The sequence below is a fragment of the Macaca nemestrina genome, chromosome 3 (assembly GCF_043159975.1).
Source record: "Macaca nemestrina isolate mMacNem1 chromosome 3, mMacNem.hap1, whole genome shotgun sequence".
Taxonomy (NCBI): domain Eukaryota; kingdom Metazoa; phylum Chordata; class Mammalia; order Primates; family Cercopithecidae; genus Macaca; species Macaca nemestrina.
The window spans coordinates 33994300-34015833 of NC_092127.1; the positions used below are offsets into that span (position 1 = coordinate 33994300).

The 21534-nt window shown below is 36.3% G+C and overlaps 1 protein-coding gene across 8 annotated transcripts in view; it reads right to left on the bottom strand.

Moving 5' to 3' along the window:
* Positions 1–21534, bottom strand: part of GUCY1A1 (guanylate cyclase 1 soluble subunit alpha 1) — a 73703-nt gene that overhangs the window by 40860 nt on the left and 11309 nt on the right. For 5 of the 8 annotated variants that reach the window (XM_011752823.3, XM_011752827.3, XM_011752826.3 and 2 more), the window contains one exon: positions 1428–1744. In XM_011752823.3, the coding sequence (XP_011751125.2) occupies positions 1428–1682 (255 nt within the window). In that variant the 5' untranslated portion in view covers positions 1683–1744. Of the gene's footprint in view, positions 1–1427; positions 1842–21534 lie in introns of all 8 variants that reach the window. The other 3 variants (XM_011752824.3, XM_071092902.1, XM_011752825.3) reach the window with 2 other exon arrangements.

A 21534-nucleotide genomic window follows, 5' to 3' on the forward strand; every position in this document is an offset into this window, starting at 1 on the left:
TAGCTTCCTCATCATCACCATCTGTTCATGTCTGTTCATTTCACTCTGTCCTTGGAAATGAGAGCACCGATTTGTTTCCCAGAGTGTGCCACAAACCAACTCCCTGAGGAGGACTGTATCCCTTTTCCTAGCCAATGCTGGCTGTCTAGCAACTAGAGTGGGGTAAGAATAATTAAACATTTCCATTTCAAAGGTTATCTGCCAAAGTACTATTGTGTTAATATCATATCTGAAATAAACTCCCTCAACTTTCTGCTAAGTCCAATTTATCCATCCTTCAAACTTCAATTTCTTCTTTCTCAGTCATTCCAGCCTGGATTGTTTATAGCAGTAATTAATTGCTCTACCCTTTGAAAGCTGTGTAATTTTGGTCAAGTCACTGAACTTCCTCAGCTCTTCCTGGGAGTAAAACAAGGTTATCTGTGAAATTCCTTTCAGTTCTGAAAAGTAGCCAGTCTGTGTTTCTTTGGTGCTTTGCATAAAATAGAGGGTTGGTATTGAGTCAATTAAAAATTATCAATGTATTATGTTAGCCAGTGTCTGATTGAGTCAATGTCCAGCCAAATTCATAGGTTAAGCAAATCTATATAAAACTATGAAGACTGACAGAGGGAGGAAGACATCATGAAGACCTTCAACTGCTCTTCTATTTATCCTACAGAGGAAGAGGAGCTTTCTACATGTCCCCTCTATTCCTAAGATATTTGACCTGTTTAGGTCTGTGTCCTGTTCCCAGAAGTTTCTTTAAAGGTGTTTTGACAGAAGGTGCTCTAGATCTCAACATGACACTATGCTATGCAGCTTGCAGGGCTATATGAAGAGGTGTCAGAGCTAATAACACACAGTTTAGGCAATCACAGGCTCATGACTCCGACCCAAGGGAGAAGGTTAAGACTGATTGAGCAGAAACTTCAGAATCAGAGCAAACAGTCAAGGGATATTTTCACAACTCTGAAAATTGGCAGGGGACGTATGATGCTCTTTAAAATTAGGAGAGAAAACCCCAGCAGAAAATACACTATTCTTTGAAGAATTTAATTTTAAGATAATAGCTAACAACTACTGACTGCTTATGGTATGGCAAGAGCTATGGATGGTTTCACTTAAAACTCATTAAAACTCTAGAAGATGAGTACTATTACTATTTTCACTTTACGGACAAGGATGCTGAGGTAAAGAGGCATTAAGCCTGTTGCCCAAAATCATAAAGTTTGTCAGAGTGCAATGTTCTTGTGAAAAGAATTCAAGATCATAAACATCTTAAGATAAAACACAACTTAAGAACATAATTGCTATAAAAGAATATTTTTATGTGTTCCAAGAAAATATTCTACATTTATGGTAGCCTTGAAAGTGAGAAAGGACATGTTTAAATTTTCCTTAGAAAAACATTCTACAATTTCAAAATCTAAAGAGCAAGCACTCACCTCTGGGAAAATCAGTTTGCAAATACTCTCTGCCAAAGTGTGAAGATAGACTCGGCTCCGACTCGTTTTTCTTTGAGGAAGACTTTCTTGTATGTTCTTCTCAGGAATGTCTTGACAGATGGGCACGGTTGCTTTGCAGCTCTCTGAGCTTCCTGCTGCCTCCTCTGCAGACTCATTAGGAACTTGACCTGGTGCCAGTAGGGAGAAAGGACACTCTCCTGTGATCTTGAGATCCTTGAGCTTCGTGCAGAACATGGTGTTGGTGTCTCTTACCCTGCTGTGATCTCCTCCTGATGAGCTGTAGTTCTTATATGAGACTGACAAACAGAAGCCACTATCAATTCAAGGACACTGGTAACTGGGATGTCTACGGGCAGCAAAAGGTCATTACAGAAAGAGGAGTGACTTTATGCACTGATGAAAACAGAAAAAGACAGGTGAGAAAAAGCAATAGTCACATCATTTAAAGTTAAAAAAAAATTCTGCTGGAAATGCCAGTTATAAAATGAGCAGGACATTTGGCAAAGAACTTTACTTAATGTGTGTGAATTTCACTATATTAGAAAAATACTTGCTCTTACTATTTTAACTCTTAAAATAAAATATATTTTTCTAAAATGTTCTTAGCATCAACTACTGATTTCCATTTTTTATACTCATCTGGACTCATCTGATCCAGTTTGATTTCACAAGAGTGGAACACCATGGTTTTATGACAAAAGCCACATCTAAGTCTATGTTTTATTAATGCTTGTACTACTACATTCTCATTATGCTCTCCTTTCTGAGAAGTCAGAACAGTAAAAACCAATGGCTTCCAAAAATACCTAAGGGAAAATAATATGCATAATGATCCCCAAGTATATGCTTTCAGATTTGAAACACCAACTTAGAAAAAAAAAGTTCAATGAAAAAAAAGTTCAATGAAGATGATTACGGCGAAAGAAAATTTTTATCACTTTAAATAGTAAAGCAATTTAAAAATATTATCAAAATGAAAAAACATCAGAACTCCTGATCTCCAGGAACATACCATGGGATTTGCAGGGGTCTCTGGATCCAAATCTAGTCAGCACTGCAGTGAGTCAAACACTACCCCACTTCCCACTGAAATCATAAGCATCGTCATTCCAGCATATTTTCCCCTGTACTTTTGTTTTTGTTGATGTTGTGGTTGTAAATTATCTCACAATTCACAACCCATTTATCATTAGCTATTTGTTACTGGAACTGTCAAGGTGTGAATTCAGTTCATCAACAGTACTAATTATCTTGATTAACTGGGTCTACCAGCTATTTCCTACTCTTGGGGAAGAAAAACAAAGAGTGGAAAAGAACCCATATTTGCTAATCCCCACATGTACTAAGTACTATGTGCCTCACACAGTGCTGGGAACTCTATGTTTATAATTAATCCTCACAGCAACCATGTAACACAGGTATTATTATCCCCAGTGGGTGAGAAGCTCAAAATTTCAGGTACTTTTCTCTCATTTGAAATGCTAGAGAATGACTGAACTAGGATTCAAATGCAGATTCAGCTGACTCCAGAGCCTGTGTTTTCTATAACTCCAAACTAATATTACTAAGATAGAGCAGTTTCTATCATAATCAGGCTTAGTTTATTAACTAAGAATAGATTTTTATCTTGAAAATATGCTTTACAAATTTATATTAAAATTCAGTGAGGAACATAATTCTTCTGCTCATTGGCTGGTGGTATCTGAAACATCCAAGATACAGCCTTATATTTGAATCTTTAGAGTTGGAGTTCAATTTTTTTTTTTAATTTTCTATGCTCCTCAATGCCCTTAATATGTTTCCAGTAGGTATAAGCAACAGCCTGTAAATTGTCACATGTAAGTCATCTAATAAGTTTAGAACAATGAACAACTCATTTTCTGAACTGGGACAAACAAGGAAGCTAAATTCAGTATCTGATCCCCATGGGATGTCATGGGACATTAGGTATAGAGGAAGATTATGGATGCTGGCAGGCCAGAAGAAGCTGCCAGGGCTCTGTTACCTAAAGTTATGACCAAAATCTGTGCTCATATATAATTTATGAATCTTCAAGAGGGGACAAAAGAAAATCCTATGCATTTATGAGTAGAAAATTTATTCTGCCAGAATGGAATGGGAGTGGTCTATCTCAGTAGACTACTGAAGTGGTCCAAAGGCAATACGGCTATAGGGGGAATGATTACTTAGATTCTACAAAACCTAAAAATCTAATAATTTTACCCACATTTGTTTTGGGACTTAATGTAATAAATATTTGTTTCTTAGTCTTTACTACATCTCAACATAATTCTATTATTGTTTAATAACTTCTCTTCTGATTTAAGCTTCAAATCAGTGATCAGCTTTAATCTTCAAAAGTGCTTTAACCTTTTCTGTAAAGGTCCTGAGAATAGATACTGTCAGTTTTGCAGGTTACATGGTCTTTATTGCAACTATTCAACCCTACCATTGCAGTGTGAAGTCAGCCAGTGATGATATACAAATGAATGGGCACAGATGTGTTCCAATATAACCTTGTTTGTAAAAGCAGACTGTGAACATAGCCAGTAGTTTGCTGACCCCTGGTTGTAGAAAGCTGAGTATATTAACTTAAGCATTTTAATTAAAATATAATTTTGACTATAGGAGCAAAGTTATTTCCTCATCTCCTCTAGTCACTCCTCTCCAAAAATAACAGCCTACGCAGGTCCAGTTTTGATTGGGGTGGGGGGAACTTGGAGAGTTTTTTTCATTATTATTTGTAGAGAAAAAGTCTCACTATGTTGCCCAGGCTGGTCTCTTAACTCCTGGGCTCAAGCAATCCTCCTGCCCTGGCTTCACAAAGTGCTGGAATTACAGGCATGAGCCACTGTGCCTGGCTGGGATCCAGTTTTTAAACAACTTCAAAGTAATCAAAGAGAGTGTAATAGATAATACTAAACATCTATTTATACAAATAACAGTAGCATTATTTTATATTAATTTTCAGGGAAAAGAGCTGTATTATCTGAATGCCACTATTTCAGTTATATCAATATCTAACTACAATAACTAGCAGAAAAGGGTACACAAAAACAAAAGGAAGACAATAAGAAATGGAAGAGTATAGGTTAGGTCTGAGGATGGCATAGAATTATTACTAAAATAAGTTATTTTGGTATACATTAGAATTTTAGTATTGGACTTAGAAGTTTGCCATAATATAGTTTATAATAGATCTTTCCATTAAACTTCACTCTCTCATTCACATTGGATTTCAATGTTGGTACCCAAGCCCAATATTTTAATTCTTATCTTCCTACTGAATCCAGCTGCAGCAGAATACATTTGACCAGTCAACTTTCCTGGAAATAATTTCTTTTCCTGTACTGCACAGTACTATAATTTCCAGGAAATGTGCCGAACAGTGTTTTTTATTAAAGCAAAAACAGCCAACAGGAAACAAGTTGTGCTTACTTTAAGATAGTTAAGTATTTAGTCTCGTTAAATTACATATGTATACACAAACTAATTAGCATTCTTCATCTGCTCAACTGATGAAATTACACTATGAAGCAGATGCACACAGTGTTGATACCTTGGAAACCTGTTTGTCTTGCTTTTGCCTGCCAGGAATAGAGAATATTTCTGGCAGGCAAAAGATTGTTCCTCAACTAAACTAGTGATGATTTTTATGGGTAACATTAGCAGTAACTTCAGAAATGGTTTGGTCAGTTGAATTCAGTATCCAGTTGGTTGTAGAAATGGTAATAACATGGTAAGGGAAAAAAAAATAAATTAAAATAATACATTTGGCAACAGGCCTTGGCAAGAAGTGGAATAATATGTTCTCAGAAACTTGAAGAGGCACTTCTCATTCCAAAAGTTGATAATTAAACAGCCTCCGAATAAACTGAATGCTCTCTCTCTTTTTACTAGTGAGTGATTAACTTTGCCGTGGTGAGAATAATGACCCAGCTACTGGCCTAGTATTAATAACAGGGACAGATTATTGCTCAAGTAAGGCAATCCTCAATCATTTAAACTCTAGAATTTAAAATTTAATTAAGCATGAACTTTTTTTTTCTTTTCTTTTCTTTTTTTTTTTTTTTTTTTTGAGACAGATTCTCACTCTGTCGCCCCGCCTGGAGTGCAGTGGCACGATCTTGGATCACTGAAACCTCCGCCTTCCGGGTTCAAGCAATTCTCCTGTCTCAGCCTCTCAAGTAGCTGGGATTACAGGTGGCAGCCACCATACCTGGCTAATTTTTGTATTTTTAGTAGAGATGGGTTTTTGCCATATTGGCCAGGCTGGTCTCAAACTCCTGACTTCCGGTGATCCACCTGCCTCAGCCTCCCAAAGCACTGGGATTACAGACGTGAGCCACCGCGTCCATCCTAGAATTTAATTAAGCATGAACATCTTGTTTACTACATGAAACAAGGTCATGTAGACCTAAGGAAAACACCCCCTTCCATACTCTCTGATACTGATACAGTTTTCTCCAAAAGCAGGTCTTAAGGTGCAGATGAAAAGTTAGAAAAAGACACTTTTCAAAAGAAGGCATACATGTGACCAACAATCACATGAAAAGAAGCGCAACATCACTGCTCATTAGAGAAATGCAAATCAAAACCACAATGAGATACCACCTCACACCAGTCAGAATGGCTATTCTTACAAAGTCAAAAAATAACACATGCTGAGAAGGTTGTGGAGAACAAAGGAATGCTTGTTAATTTACACTCTTCATAGGAGTGTAAATTACTTCAGCCGTTGTGGAAGAGAGTGTGGCAATTCCTCAAAGACCTAAAGACAGAAATACCATTTGACCCAGCAATCCTACTACTGGGTATATACACAAAAGAATATAAATCATTCTATTATAAAGACACAGGCACACGTATGTTTGTTGGAACACTTCACAAGAGTAAAACATGGAATCAACCTAATTGCCCATCAATGATAAACTGATAAACTGATGATAAAGAAAGTGTGGTACATACACACCATGGAACTCCATGCAGTCATAAAAAAGAATGAGATCATGTCCTTTGCAGGGCGATGGATGGAGCCAGAGGCCATTATCCTGAGCAAACTAACACAGGAACAGAAAACCAAACACCACATGTTCTCACTTGTAAGTGGGAGCTAAACAATGAGAACACATGGACACATAGAGGGGAACAATACTCACTGGGGCCTTTTGGAGCGTAAAGGGTGAAAGGAGGGAGACGATCAAGAATAATAACTAATGGGTACTAGGCTTAAAATCTGGCTGATGAAATAATCTGTGCAACAAACTCCCATGACACAAGTTTACTTATGTAACAAACTGCACTTGTACCCCTAAACTTAAAAGTTAAAATAAATAAATAATAAAATAAATAAAGTATCGAAAAAAGTTAGAGGGAAGAGGCAAGCCTAAAAATTATGTATCCATCACAAAAGCAATTAGCTGTATCAAATGTCTACCATCAGACCTGGCACCTGGACATGCCAATATCTGTGATAAAAAAGATATGAGCTTTTTAAGTTTAAATTTTAAAGTCCAGATTTTTAAGAGTTGCCAAAAGGAGGAGAAAACTTAAAAAGAAAATTGCCTTAGTAAGGATCAAGTTTGTATACTTCAGTACAAATTATAGCAACTATTTTCATAAATAAGGAAAAGGCTTAATTTTCAGGTGGACTAAAAACATAAAGTTTTCCTTTCTCAAAAATTGAAAAATATTACATAAAATCCCATACATCTGTCTTTTAAAATAGATTTATTTTCACTTTGTAGTAGAAAATGTTTATAGAACTTTCCCTGCGATGTATCAGGAAAGCAGGACAAAGTAGTAGAAAAATTGGTGAGCATGTCCAATTCTCTCCACCACAAAGTTAAAAACAGGCAAACAAATCTCAGACTCCTTCATCCCATCATTCCTCTCTAGCACTACCATTCTCTTTATTGTTACTCTTTTTGAAAGGCTGGCTTTATGGGCTGTGTTCATTTCCTTACATCATATTTATTCTTAAGTTTAAAACTATCTGACTTTTGCTTTAGTATGTTACTGATATCTCTTTATTAAATTTGATGATGCCTAAAAGTCAAAGCTCAAGACTTTTTTTGGCTTTTAACATAAATTCTCCATTCATCTGCATTTTCTTTTTAATAACTTCGATTCCAATAGATTCTTTGGTATCACTGGATTGTCTTCTACATCATATTCATGCATTCATGCACTTGCTCGTTTTTCTTCTTATTCAACAAATATTTATGGATGTCCTGCTCTGTGCCAGGCATTCTTCTAGACACAAGGGCAGAGCGATGTGCAAAGAACACCCCTTGCTCTCAAGGAACTTACAATCCAGGAGGAAAACTATTTCTGATGTATCAGTTCCAAGCATGGCCTGTGCTACAAAAAGGGGAGGGATATAGTGCTCTGGGAATGTAAACCAGAGATCTGAACCTAATCCTCTCAGAAACATCTGAGCTGGGCCAGGCCAAGAGAGTTCCAAAAAGAACAGCATGCTTGGGAGCCAACGTTCTAGGAAAGGAAATAATTCCCGTGTAGCAAAGGCATGAATGAGGTAAGAGAGAGCAAGGTAATGATGGTAAGAGACAAAATAGGCAGAGGTCAGGAGTTTGCAGAGTTCTACAAACCACATTAAACAAGATAATACTCTATTGTAAGGGCAATCAACTAAATAACTAAGAAGCAAGAGGGTAAGTGAATTAGATTGCATTTTTAAAAGATTATTTGGAATGTAGAATGAAAAATGGGTCAGAGTGGGACAGATGGTAGATCTGGGTTGGGCAAAAACAGGACCCTGGGGGAAAAAAAAAAATGAACCAATTGCAGAAGTAATTCTGAGAGAGAATCTGCAGGCCTGGGCTACTGACTGGGTGTGGGGGCTGGAGAAGAGGGAAGAAACATTCCTCTGACTTTACTTCTCAATATCCCAGCCAAGGAAACACTCTAGGGACCACAGAGCACAATCAAAATAGTCCATAATACATTTCCCATGACTTCGGTTGTTCAATCTTAACCAAGCCCAGAGCTGGGATTTCAAATATTATATAACACCTTGTGGGAGTTAGGTTACTCAAATTCTCCTGTTAAAATCTCATTTTGGGAAGCAATTTCTCCTTCTTGTTCAAAAGCCCAGAAATTGTTGATTCCAATTTCTATTACTGAGTAGGGCATTCACCTTCCTAACGGACTGCATCTACATGTAAGTGTGAGCTGTCTCAAGCTATTTTTAAGGAGGAGGATGCTTACCTTAAATTTTTGTAACTCAAGAACCTGTACTGATGATTCTCCCAAAACAAAGAGATCAACTCTAAAGACAACAGCAACCTCACTTTCGGTAATCATATTGGAGTCCCCCTGCCCTCCGACTTGCCGGGTGGCGACCGCCTTGGTAAAACTGCAGTACTGGACACAAATTGTGTTTAATAAGCTGCATTAGATCTTTATTTAAAATAAGATGAGCACAGTCCACAGTCTTTTAAAATTAGATTTAAGAGGCAATTCTGTGGCATCTTTGAAGTAATAGCAAAATTCAGTACACTCTATAGTAGGGAGATTTTAACTATTTGAATTAACATTTTGTTTCTCAGTTTTTATCAAAGTATTTTCAGAATGTTTTATAACCAACTTAAGAGCAAAACCTTTGGCATTATAAATCCTGAAATATATTTTAAAAACTCCAGTGTGATGACGACTACAATTTGAATACATGTAGTTAAACATCTTCAAATTAAGTATCATCACTCCTTACGGTTCATCATGCTAATCATGATGAAATCAGATAAACTTTTCAACAGTTTTTCCCTAAAATATATAAAATAATTTCTTGCATCTTTTTCTATGATTCTCATCATAGTTACATGGCTAAAGTAGCTCCTTGTAGAGGCTTAGTCACTTTAAAATACACTTACTGAAAAGGTACTAATGATTATGAAATGAGTTAAGGAAGAAATGTGATTCCTTTCTACTCTGTAAAAAGCCATTTTGTTTTTATCTGTTTTCAAAGAAGTACTGTGCATTTCAGGAATGCCGGTCGGCTTAGGCACATCTATCACTAGGGAAACAATGTCAGGATAAAATGGCAGACATGCTAGATTCCCTTTGCTCCCCATTCTTCCTCTTAGCCCAGTCTGACCATATCCTCTGTCATGGAAGTACTGTTGCACAATTTCCATTTATTTTTCTCTTGTCTCCGTAACTCAGCAGACTCAAGGCCTTCTAATAGTTCTTTCCCACCAACTACTTTCATTTTTTTCCCCTTAAGTCAAGGCCTACAATTGCCAAGGTGCAGTATTCATTAGAATTCAATACATCTTTTAACTAAATTTTTATATTTGGGGGATTTTTTTTTTTTTTGGCTTAGTGCTCCTAAGCATTGAGTGATTTCACTCAAACATATTTTTTCCCCTAAGTCCTTTTATTTTTCGAAGGCAATAAAAGTGCACAGTTTTGAAGCATATGAAGTTCTCCAAGAGCATCTATATTGTATTATATCAGAAATATCTCTACTCTAATCGATGTTTGGTTTAAATTTGCAAATAAGGTGAAAAGCCAACCTACCAACCTGGAAGAAACACTCAACAAGATCACATTCTCTGAGACTCCACAGAGTACACTATGGTTTAGGTAAAATAATCTGATGAAATTTTAAAGCTAAAACAAATCCTTGATGATTAAATAATTGGGCTAATTGATAGATTTCATTTCAGTGACATAATGAACTTGATGATTACATGACATCATACTTTCTCCATTTTCTCTTCTTTTAAATTTTGGTCAGGCAGGAAGGGCTGGAAGTAAACTCTGTACATCGTTGATGTCATAGACATACGTAAACACACATGCACACATACATACTTACCATACACACACTTATTTTCCCTCTTCTGTAATGGTGAGTTTTTAAGTGCCTGAGAAATACAGGCAAGTGTGTGTGTATGTGAGTGTGTGTGTCTCATGCAGATAATTAGCATGACAGAGACTTCATAATTTGGAGGGTTGGGTTCACATAAATTTGGGTGCCATGCCCAGTTGTGCCCCGAGGCAGTGGAGTTGGCATAGCAGTTAAAAGCTTAGGCTACATGAACAGATGGCCTGTGTTTGCTACCTGCGTCTACCATGTGCTAGCTCTGTGACGTTAGTGAAGTTCTTAAGTGAACTTCACCTCAATTTTCTCCACCTGAAAAATAAGGATAATAATAGCAACGATCTCAAATGTGCTATGAGATTAAACAAAGCAATAAATAGAAAGCACTTAGAAAAGCACTGCCAGCTAGTATGGGAGGAATACATGTTGACTGTCGCAACTGCTACTCAGTGGTAGTGTGACATTGGACAAGTTTCATAACTTCATGAATTCTGCTATTTCACACATAAAATGGTAAAGTCATGATGTAACAGATTCGAATTAAGTGTCTGGTCTTGCCTAGCATCCATAGGTCCATAATTAAAATAAAAGGTAAAAGTCCAGTCTTGGATCAAGTCTTCAGTCACTTGCCTTACAAAAGCTGTGATGCCTCTTCTACTAGAACTCTAGGCAACTTCTTACAACAGGAACAAAATGATCAGTGTCTGCTCGATAACTTCAGAGCAGCCCTAAAATATTTTTTGGTACATACAACCAAAAGTAAATGCTCATTGCATGCTACAAGACAATCGTGCTGACCTAAGTTATTAAATAAATGATTGACAATTTTATTCTATCTTCTCAGAAAGATTCTGTAATGTTTTATACCTGTGAAATCATTTTTTTTCATACATCAAAGCTGGTTTAAGGGAACTCTGATAATATATCAAATGCTCATTATCCTGCAACTATAGAAAACAGTCTTTACTTGATGAGCATTAGAGAACATACCAAGAAAGTTATATATAAGTCAATAGAGTTATTTTTATTGAATTATAAAATAATAGAATTTGCAGCACAGTTGCAGAAAGAGCAGAAACATTCTATTTTGGTTTTATCTTATCTAATTCTATTACATAATAAGTTGCATGTCTAATTCCTTTAACGACATATTAGAATATAAAACTTGGGTGACTATGTTGAATTTTAAACCTCATTTTCTACTTGTTAAGCTGAAACTATTTTATAAATCAAGCAAGCCTTATGCCATTGCCACTACTCACTATTTTTTTATTAATTCATATTATTCCCAATGTGGAAATTTGAAAACAAAACAAAATCTTGTAACCATCAAGCTTAAATAGAAATTCTGTGGTATCTGATTTTCTTTTCTTAGAATGCCATATTGGGATATGATTAGTATTTGTTATACAAGGAATCTTGTCTCCAATTATTGCTTTTATAAGCTAGCTGTTCTTCTAAATATTGATTCAGTGATAATTCTTTTTTTTTTTTTTTTTTTTTGAGACAGAGTCACCCTCTGTAGCCCAGGCTGTAGTGCAGTGGCGTGTTCTTGGCTCACTGCCACTTCTGCCTCTGGGGTTCAAGTGATTCTCCTGCCTCAGCCTCCAGAGTAGCTGGGACTACAGGTGCATGCTGCCATGCCCAGCTAATTTTTTATTTTTATTTTTGTATTTTAGTAGAGACCGGGTTTCACCGTATTGCCCAGGCTGCTCGTGAACTCCTGAACTCAGGCAATCCACCTGCCTTCACCTCCCAAAGTGCTGGCATTACAGGTGTGGGCCACCATGCCCAGCAAATAATTCTTTTATCTACTTACTTTCTCAATGTTAATTTGGTAGAAAGGTTTAGGTTGTGAGCAGGTAGAGGTGAGACACTAATTGGCATGTTCACTTTAAGATATTTGTGGAACCAATATAGGTCACCCAGAGTCTAGTTAAAGTAAGAGACACAGGTATTCCTGACAAAAGTGAAGTGACTCTGGAATTGACTTGTGGAACGCTTGAATTACCTTTCTGAGCAATGAGGAGATATCAAGGTCAACTCATCCTTGATGGGAAGGAAAGAGTGACCTTGTGAGTACAGAACTCACCCAATGGTAGGGGAAAGACAAACTGGCTGGACTCTAACTTGTCATATTTGTTAGGAAGATTCTGGAATAAGAGACACTACTGACTCTCACAGTTCTTCTAATCCAGCTTTTGGAAATTTTCCCAAGCTCTTTTAGAGAAAGGACCAGAAATTTATACAGCTGTGAAAACTTAAGATGTCTATGCAACGCTGGAGATAGAATCTTACCAAACCTAATCAAGAACACATTAATCGAGAAGTGTAGGCCTGGCTACAGAAAGAACAGCAAAGATAAAAAAAAACAAAAACAAAAACACAAGGAGAACAAAAACAGATGTATCAATGGTGGAGGTTCAGGCAGTGGAGAAGCTGCGGAAGCCCGAGCAGGGCTGAGAGAGTCAGACAAAGCTAAGCTGCCATGCAGGAGAACATGAGGAGCTCAGCGATACATAAGCATTATATGAGACCTAAATTTCTATGTCCACAAATAAACTTTTATTGGAGCACAGCCACACCCACTCACTTACGCACTGTCTATGGCTACTGTGTTCAAACCGTGCAGTTGAGTAACTGCTATGGAGGTCACATGACTGGCAAAGCCTTAAGTAGCTACTATCTTGTCCTTGATGGGGTCTGTTGACTGAATCCTGCTTTAAAGAGCTGTTGGGGACATCGCATACATTATCTTATTTAATCTTCACAACAACCTTATGGGAAGGGTGTGTGAGCGTGTGTCTGTGTATTTTAGTATTTTTTACACAAGAAGAATCTGAAACGTCGATCATGTAACTTGTCCTTGGCCATAGCTGGTGAGTGGCAGAAACAGGAAATGAACCCAACCCTATCTAACTACAGAGCTCATGCTGTGGAGCTGCCTCGAGAAACCAGGAGCTTTTGACATATTATGGTGATTGCTATTCAAGTTCCCCTACTAATAAATATAATCTGGGAAAACAAAGACTAAATTGTATCTGTTAAATTAGATTATGGAATAAAATGAAAGATCAGGTTGCTGGGCATGTCAGTTAAGGTAATGAAGCTTAGATATTCCCAAAATGAAGGCAGGAGAGATGCTTTCAGGGTCCCAGTGAACTCTAAGGAGACTCCCTTTGAAAACTTCACTTTAAGCCTCTCTAGTTTTAGGGATCAGAGAAGACTTGAAAGGCAGCTAAAAAGGCTGTTGGTGTCTCTGCCACATTTAAAAGATCTTTACAACAAAGTCGAGGAATAAACTTTGGCAAAGTACGTTTCTCAGAGAAATTTTCTCTTATGACCGCAGAGAAAAGGCTCATCAAAGTGAAGTTAAGTGTGAGATTGGAGGCCTGGAGACTCAGCAGATGTTTCTTTGGAGGTGCCCAGGGGACCAGGCTACTAAGGTATTAGTAATTGATGGGCAGGCAGGTGCCTTTTCTAGTTTTTAGACCAGCAGTAAAGCTCTTTCTGATTCTTAAGACGGGAAATGAACTTTTGTCACAACAATGGGACACAGATCCTTGATGCTTATGCTGGAACCAACCAGGTTAGCAAAAGACATGTGGCAAATTCCAACACAAATTCAATTCTGCCAAGTTTTTACATAATGATTAGTTTAGAAGAAATCATTACCAGAAATGAATTTTGACTTCTGAACATGTACTCTTGAGGTATATATTTGGACGCTTGCAAAGTCCATGTTGAGAAAGGCTAAGTCTTTTCCCATTAAATCCAAATCCACAACTATATTCTTTAAATGCCTTCTGCCATCTAATTGATTCAAAATAGAGAAAGCTTAAATAAATACCAAACAATTTTTCCTATTCATTTCAGTTCCTCTTACATAAAAGTCAATATAAAGACAGAGTCATTTGCATAATAGAAGTTTAGAACTGGAAGAGGAGTTAGAGATTATTTATTGCAATCCCTTCTGCTTGCAGATAACAGAGTGCACACTTCAGTGATGTGGTTCAAACCCCAAAGCTCAGGAGGTGTATAGGTGAGACAGGAACACAGGCAGTTTGACCATGACCCTGGAGTTCACCCAATATATCTTGATCACCCCCTCTACTGAAAATGTTGAGAAGCCCTCCTCTCTTTGTGGACCACCAGCCACTGCAGGGAATACTTTGAGAAAACTTGAAAACTTAGTTGTTTTAATTCAAATTTCACACTTCGCCATCTTTTGAGGGTTAAAATAACTACTTCATCTCAGACCAATCAGAAGATGACCTTACGTCTATACATCATGCTAATGTTAACATACATTATAAAATCGCTTTGACAGTCTACAGTTCCTAAAATGTTGCCCCAGACTCTTTTTCATAATTTTCTCATCATCTTTTGCACTTTCTTGAGAAACTATCTTTTAGTCCCTTTTCAAATCTCTAAACACATTTTCTAAATAACCTTCCTCATTATCTTGTCTTTGACACTTAATCAAGTTTGCTATTTTCCAGCGTTAATCAAACCAGCCAATGCAGGTCAAGGTTTATCCAACTTTGGGACTGACAATAATTATTTTCTGCTGAAATTGAAAGAACTACTGGCTCTGAGTCATCTATATAAACACGGAAGTGATATAGATAGGTAAACTAAATTGTTATTATCAAATTTACTCACTTTTTTTCCATTTATTTTCCCTGGATTCTTTGTGAAGACACAAACACACCTATGTAAATGACACACGGTTTGACAATAGATTTTTTTTTTGTTTTCCTATATATTCTCTCTTTCTAGCTTACTTATTATGAGTGTTGTTTTTCAACTTTTTTCAGAAAAATTGAAATCTCACTATACCTAGAGTTAATGCATTTCCAAGGTCTGTGCTTGATAAAGAAGTCAGCAATGTTCATATAATTTCCTATCCTCCTTTTTCATTTTGCTGTGAAATCAGCTAAATGAAAAACCATCCGTGTTTCCTATACTTCACTGCCTTATCAGAAGCACTTAGCACAGAATCAACCATCATTTGGCCATTCAATTAATATTAACTAATCTCAATAAAATGTATTAATATTAGGCTATTAGCTATAATCAATATATGGGGCAAAACATGAACCAAAAAAAAAACATAAAATACAAATAAAAGAAAGCTAAATCAGAGCTTCTAAAATGTCTTGCTTATTGGAAATAAATTTTATATGAGTTTTCAGTAAATCCATTTATAATTAAATCAAAATTTACTCAGCTTCATAAAAGGATAAAAATGTTCCTTTCTTTAATTTTCTTCAAAGCCTGATATGAGTGGGGTATATATACACACACACACTGAATTTTCTTTTCTTTTTTCTCTTCTCTTCTCTTCTCTTCTCCTCTCTTCTCTTCTTTTCTCTTCTCTTCTCTTTTCTCTTTTTCTTTTTTTTTGAGATGTCACTCTGTTGCCCAGGCTGGAGGGCAGGGGCGTGATCTCAGCTCACTGCAACCTCCATTTCCCGGGTTCAAGCGATTCTCTGGCCTCAGCCTCCTGAGTAGCTGGGATTACAGGCACATGACACCACGCCCAGCGAATGTTTTTGTATTTTTAGTAGAGATAGGGTTTCACCACATTGGTCAGGCACGAACTCCTAACCTCGTGATCCATCCCCCTCATCCTCCCAAAATGCTGGGATTACAGGCGTGAGCCACCGCGCCTGGCTGAATTTTCTTATATATACATAAAAGAAATTATATTAGATAGTTAATGGCTATAGTAAAAAGTGAGAATAAGTAAAGATAGCGAGTTAATACTGTTTATAAGAAATATCAGATTTAGGCAATGGTGGCAAAAGAATGATCAGGGAAGCCTTCTTGGAATGTACAGAATTTGAGCTTATTTTTTTAAATGATTAAGTTTTGAAAATTAAGATTTTGGCGAGGGGCATGCCACAGAGAAAGAGCAATGTAAGTGAAAACAAGAAATGAAGGAAATTGTGGGAAAGAGGCAGGAAAAGATGGCTACTAGATATATTATAAAATTAAAGTTGGCATGATGCAGCAACTCACTAGATCGGAGGAATAGAATGACTCTGAAGTTTTGTGTAGAATGATATAGTGCCATTCACGGAAACAGGTAACAGAAGCAGAGCTACTGGCCTGAGAGAAAGGATGTTGAATTTTGTTTTAGATACATGGATCTTGAACTGTTAGCAGGAAATCTAGGGTAGAGGTGCTTTTGAAAATTGGAGTATTTACTTCAGAAGTGTGTAACAGATTAGAGATGAATTTTTGCTCCTCCTCATAGCAGAAACCATTATAGTCAGGAGTTTAATTAAAACTGTTTAAGATCAAGAGGCTACATACCCAGAGAGAAGATAACAAAATTTAGAATTCCAAGGAATCATCATGTTTAAGGACCGGAGAAAGTATTATGACTATGACAGAGAAGCAGCAATTAGAAAAGTATAATGAGAATGAATATGAAAGAGGACACGTGTTCAAGAAGAAGTGTATGTCACAAGTCTGAAGAGGGTAAGGAGGACTGAGAAAATATCGTTTGATTTTTAAATTAAAAGATGTTTATGGCTTTTAAGACAAAATTTTGAATAAGAATAGTAGACTGAAAGTGGAAGAAAATAAGGAGTTATAGTAATAAAGTACTATACTGTAACTGAGTACAGATTACATTAAGATCCATGGATTGGGAAACAGCAAATTTGAAAGAAGGATTGTGAGGATATGAAATCCTTTTCTTTTGTTACCTATATACGTAGCTTTCTGTAAATAGAAATACTATATAGAGCACAAAACTTAGCTCAAAGTACAGGGTCTTTGACTTCTGATTAAATTGCAGAAAGTCACAAGAGACTTCCACTCCAACCCTAATAATGAGAACAAGTGAGCAAGCTATGCAATCATAATTTTTTTAATCCATCAGAAAGCATCTATGAAAACTATAATTATTGAGTCATACTTGATGATGAAAGACCAAACACGTTTCCACTATTATTCAGGAGCAAAGCAAAGATGCCTGCTCTCATCACTTCTAATCGATATTGTACAGAAGTTAGGTCCTAGCCATTGCAATCAGTTAAAAAACGGCCAAAAGGTTGCAAGTTTATGCACACGTGTGTGTGCGTGTGTGTGTGTGTGTGTATCCAAACAACCCTTGAACAACACAGATTCAAACTCCATGGGTCCACTTATATGCAGATTTTCTTTTGCCTCTGCCATCCCAGATGTAGCAAAACCAATCCCTTATCGTCTTCTTCCTCCTCCTACTCAAAATGAAGACAATGAGGATGAAGATTTTTTATAATGACCCACTTGCACTTAATAAATGGTAAATATATTTTCTCTTCCTTTATGATTTTCTTTGTAACATTTTCTTTTCTCCAGCTTACTTTAAGAATACAGTATATGATGTACAATACATGTCAATCAACTGTTTATGTTATTGGTAAAGCTTTCAGTTACCAGTAGGCTATTAGTAGTTATGTTATTGGTAAAGCTTTCAGTTACCAGTAGGCTATTAATAGTTAAGTTTTTGAGGAGTCAAAACTTTTATATAGATTTTTGACTGTGCAGGAGTGTCAATGCCCCTAATCCCTGTGTTGTTCAAAGATTATACACGCGTATGTGCACACACACACACATATATATATTTAAAATTTTTCACGTAGGAATTCCCAATGGATCTACAAAATAACTAGAACTAAGAAGCAAATCAAGCAGTGTTTCAGGATACAAGACTGATATACAAAATTCCACTGTAACTTCTGTCCTGGTCACAAATACTGGAAAATAATTAAAAACTCATGATACTGTCAATAAATATAAAATACTTAGCAATAAATCTAACCAAAGGCTTACAAGACTCTTACACTGAAAACTACAAACATTCATGAGATAAGTTAAGGAAGGTCTAAATATATGGAGAGATATATACCATGAATAATATTGTTAGGCTACAAATTTTCTCTAAACTGGTTTATAGATTCAATGCAATTCCAATCAACATCCCAGCCATGATTTTAGTAAAAATTGACAAAATGAGTCTAAGATTTCATTGATGACATATGATAGCCAAATTAATATTAAAGAAGAAAAATAGTGCTGAAGGACTTATATACCTGCTTCGAAACTTAAAAAGTTAAAAGTAATCAAGAGAGTGAGGTATCAGTTTCAAAGGAGTGACACAGAGATCAATAGAGATCCACAACTGCATTTTCAAAAAAGGTGTCAAGGCAATAAAATAAGGAAAGAAAATATGTTTGTTTGTTTTTTAATAAAAATGCCACGGGAACAACTGGAAATCCATATAGAAAAAGAAATAAACTTTTATACACACATCATACTCATACAAAAATTAAATCTTAATGAACCATGCCATGGTTTGGATAGTCAAATCTTCCAAACCTTATGTTGAAATCTAATCTTCAGTGTTGAGTGTGGAGTGGATTTGGGAGATGTTTGGGTCACTGGGCAGATCCCTCATGAATGACTTGGCACCGTTCTCATGATAGCCAGTGAGTTCTTGATCTACTAGTTTCTTCAAGAGCTGGCTGTTACACAAGAGCCTGGCATCTCCTCTCTCTCTCCCTTGCTTCCTTTCTCTCTGAGTAATCTCTGCACACGCTGGCTCCCCTTCATCTCTGCCATGAGTGGAAGCAGCCTCATGCTCTCACTAGAAGCAAATGCTGGTGCCATGCTTCCTGCACAGCCTGCAGAACATTGAGCCAAATAAACCTCTTTTGTAAATAAATTAACCAATCTCAGGTATTCTTTTATAGAAAAATAAACAGACTAAGACAGATCATAAACCTAAATACAAAAGTTACAACTATAAAACTTACAGAGGAAAAAAAAAGAAATTCTTTGTGATTAGGTTTGAAGCAAAGATGTTTAAATTAAAAAAAAAAACATGAAATATTTTAAAAGAGCATGATAAAGTGGACTTCATCAAAGTAAAAAAATACTTTGGCTCTTTGAAAGACATTATTACATAAACAAAAACACAAGTCACATACTAGAAGAAAATATTTGTAACACACAATATCAAAGGAGTTTAATCCAGAATATACAGTTTTCCAACTTAGTAAGAAAATAAAGGTGGATTAGAGACTTAAATGTTAGACCTAAAACCATAAAAACCCTAGAAGAAAACCTAGGTAATACCATTCGGGACATAGGCATGGGCAAGGACTTCATGTCTAAAACACCAAAAGCAACGGCAACAAAAGCCAAAATTGACAAATGGGTCTAATTAAACTAAAAAGCTTCTGCACAGCAAAAGAAACTACCATCGAAGTGAACAGGAAACCTACACAATGGGAGAAAATTTTTGCAATCTGCTCATCTGACAAAAGGCTAATATCCAGAACCTACAAAGAACTCAAACAAATTTACAAGAAAAAAGCAAACAACCCCATCAAAAAGTGGGCAAAGGATATGAACAGACACTTCTCAAAAGAAGACATACAGCCAACAGACACATGAAAAAATGCTCATCATCACTGGCCATCAGAGAAATGCAAATCAAAACCACAATGAGATACCATCTCACACCAGTTAGAATGGCAATCATTAAAAAGTCGGGAAACAACAGGTGCTGGTGAGGATGTGGAGAAATAGGAACACTTTTACACTGTTGGTGGGGTTGTAAACTAGTTCAACCATTATGGAAAACAGTATGGCGATTCCTCAAGGATCAAGAACTAGAAGTACCATATGACCCAGCTATCCCATTACTGGGTATATACCCAAAGGATTATAAATCATGCTGCTATGAAGACACATGCACATGTGTATTTATTGCAGCACTATTCACAATAGCAAAGACTTGGAATCAACCCAAATGTCCATCAGTGACAGACTGGATTAAGAAAATGTGGCACATATACATCATGGAATACTATGCAGCCATAAAAAAGGATGAGTTTGTGTCCTTTGTAGGGACATGGATGCAGCTGGAAACCATCATTCTCAGCAAACTATCGCAAGAACAGAAAACCAAACACTGAATGTTCTCACTCATAGGTGGGAATTGAACAATGAGATCACTTGGACACAGGAAGGGGAACATCACACACCAGGGCCTATTGTGGGGACGGGGGTGGCGGGAGGGATAGCATTAGGAGATATACCTAATGTAAATGATGAGTTAATGGGTGCAGCACACCAACATGGCACATGTATACATATGTAACAAACCTGCAAGTTGTGCACATGTACCCTAGAACTTAAAGTATAATAATAATAAAAAAGAAACAATTCCATTTTAAAATGGGCAAAAAGTCTGAATAGACAATTCATTAAAGAAGGTATATAAACAGTCAATAAATATTTCTTCATATGCTCAATATTATTAGTTATTAAACAAAAACTCATCAGAATGTCTAAAATTCTAGAGTTTGGCAATGTCCAGAGTTTTTGGCAATGTGGAATAACTGGAATTCTCATAGAATACTGGTGGGAATGGAAAACAGTTTGGCAGTTTCTTAAAATGCTAGACATTCAACAAATGATATTGTTCGTGAGCAAAACCTGGGTAATTCACAAGTCATCAGGAAAACTTACAATGTAGGCAGAAAGGTTACCATAGTAATTACCACAGTAGGTAAAAGTGTGAACCCCGCCTTGCTACAAATACTGATTCCATTATTAATTAAATGTGTGACATTTAGGCAAGTGACTTATCTATTCTGTGTATCATCATTTTTTTCATCTGTAGAACAGTGATGAGAATATAACATTCCTCAAGGGATTTGATTAAAGTAATGCAGTTGTATTAATGCTTGGAATGTAATATGTACTTAAGAAATGTTCACTATTATGAACTGGACTTGATATAAAATTATTGTAAAAACTTTTGTGTTTACCTTGTTCAAGACACATTTGAGTTAAAGCAGCATTTCTTGAAATGTGGTTTGCAAACTCTTGGGGATGTCCTGAGACCTTTTCAGAGGATCTGCAACGTCAAAACGATTTTCATAACAATGCTCTAATATTATGCACCTTTTTCATTCTCATTCTCTCACAGATTGCAGTAGAGGTCTCCAGAGACTACATGACATGTGATGATGTAATCATTCTAATGGAATTTATATTTGTGTAGAATTTTCTAAATTAGTAGGTTTAAAGTATAAGTGTACATTTTTGGAGATTAATGCACTTTGTTCTCAGAACTTCTATTTTGATTTTTCCTAACTATCAGTGTACTTGCTATAATGTTTGTAATTTCATTATTGTCTAATAATTTATTATTTTGAAATCTTG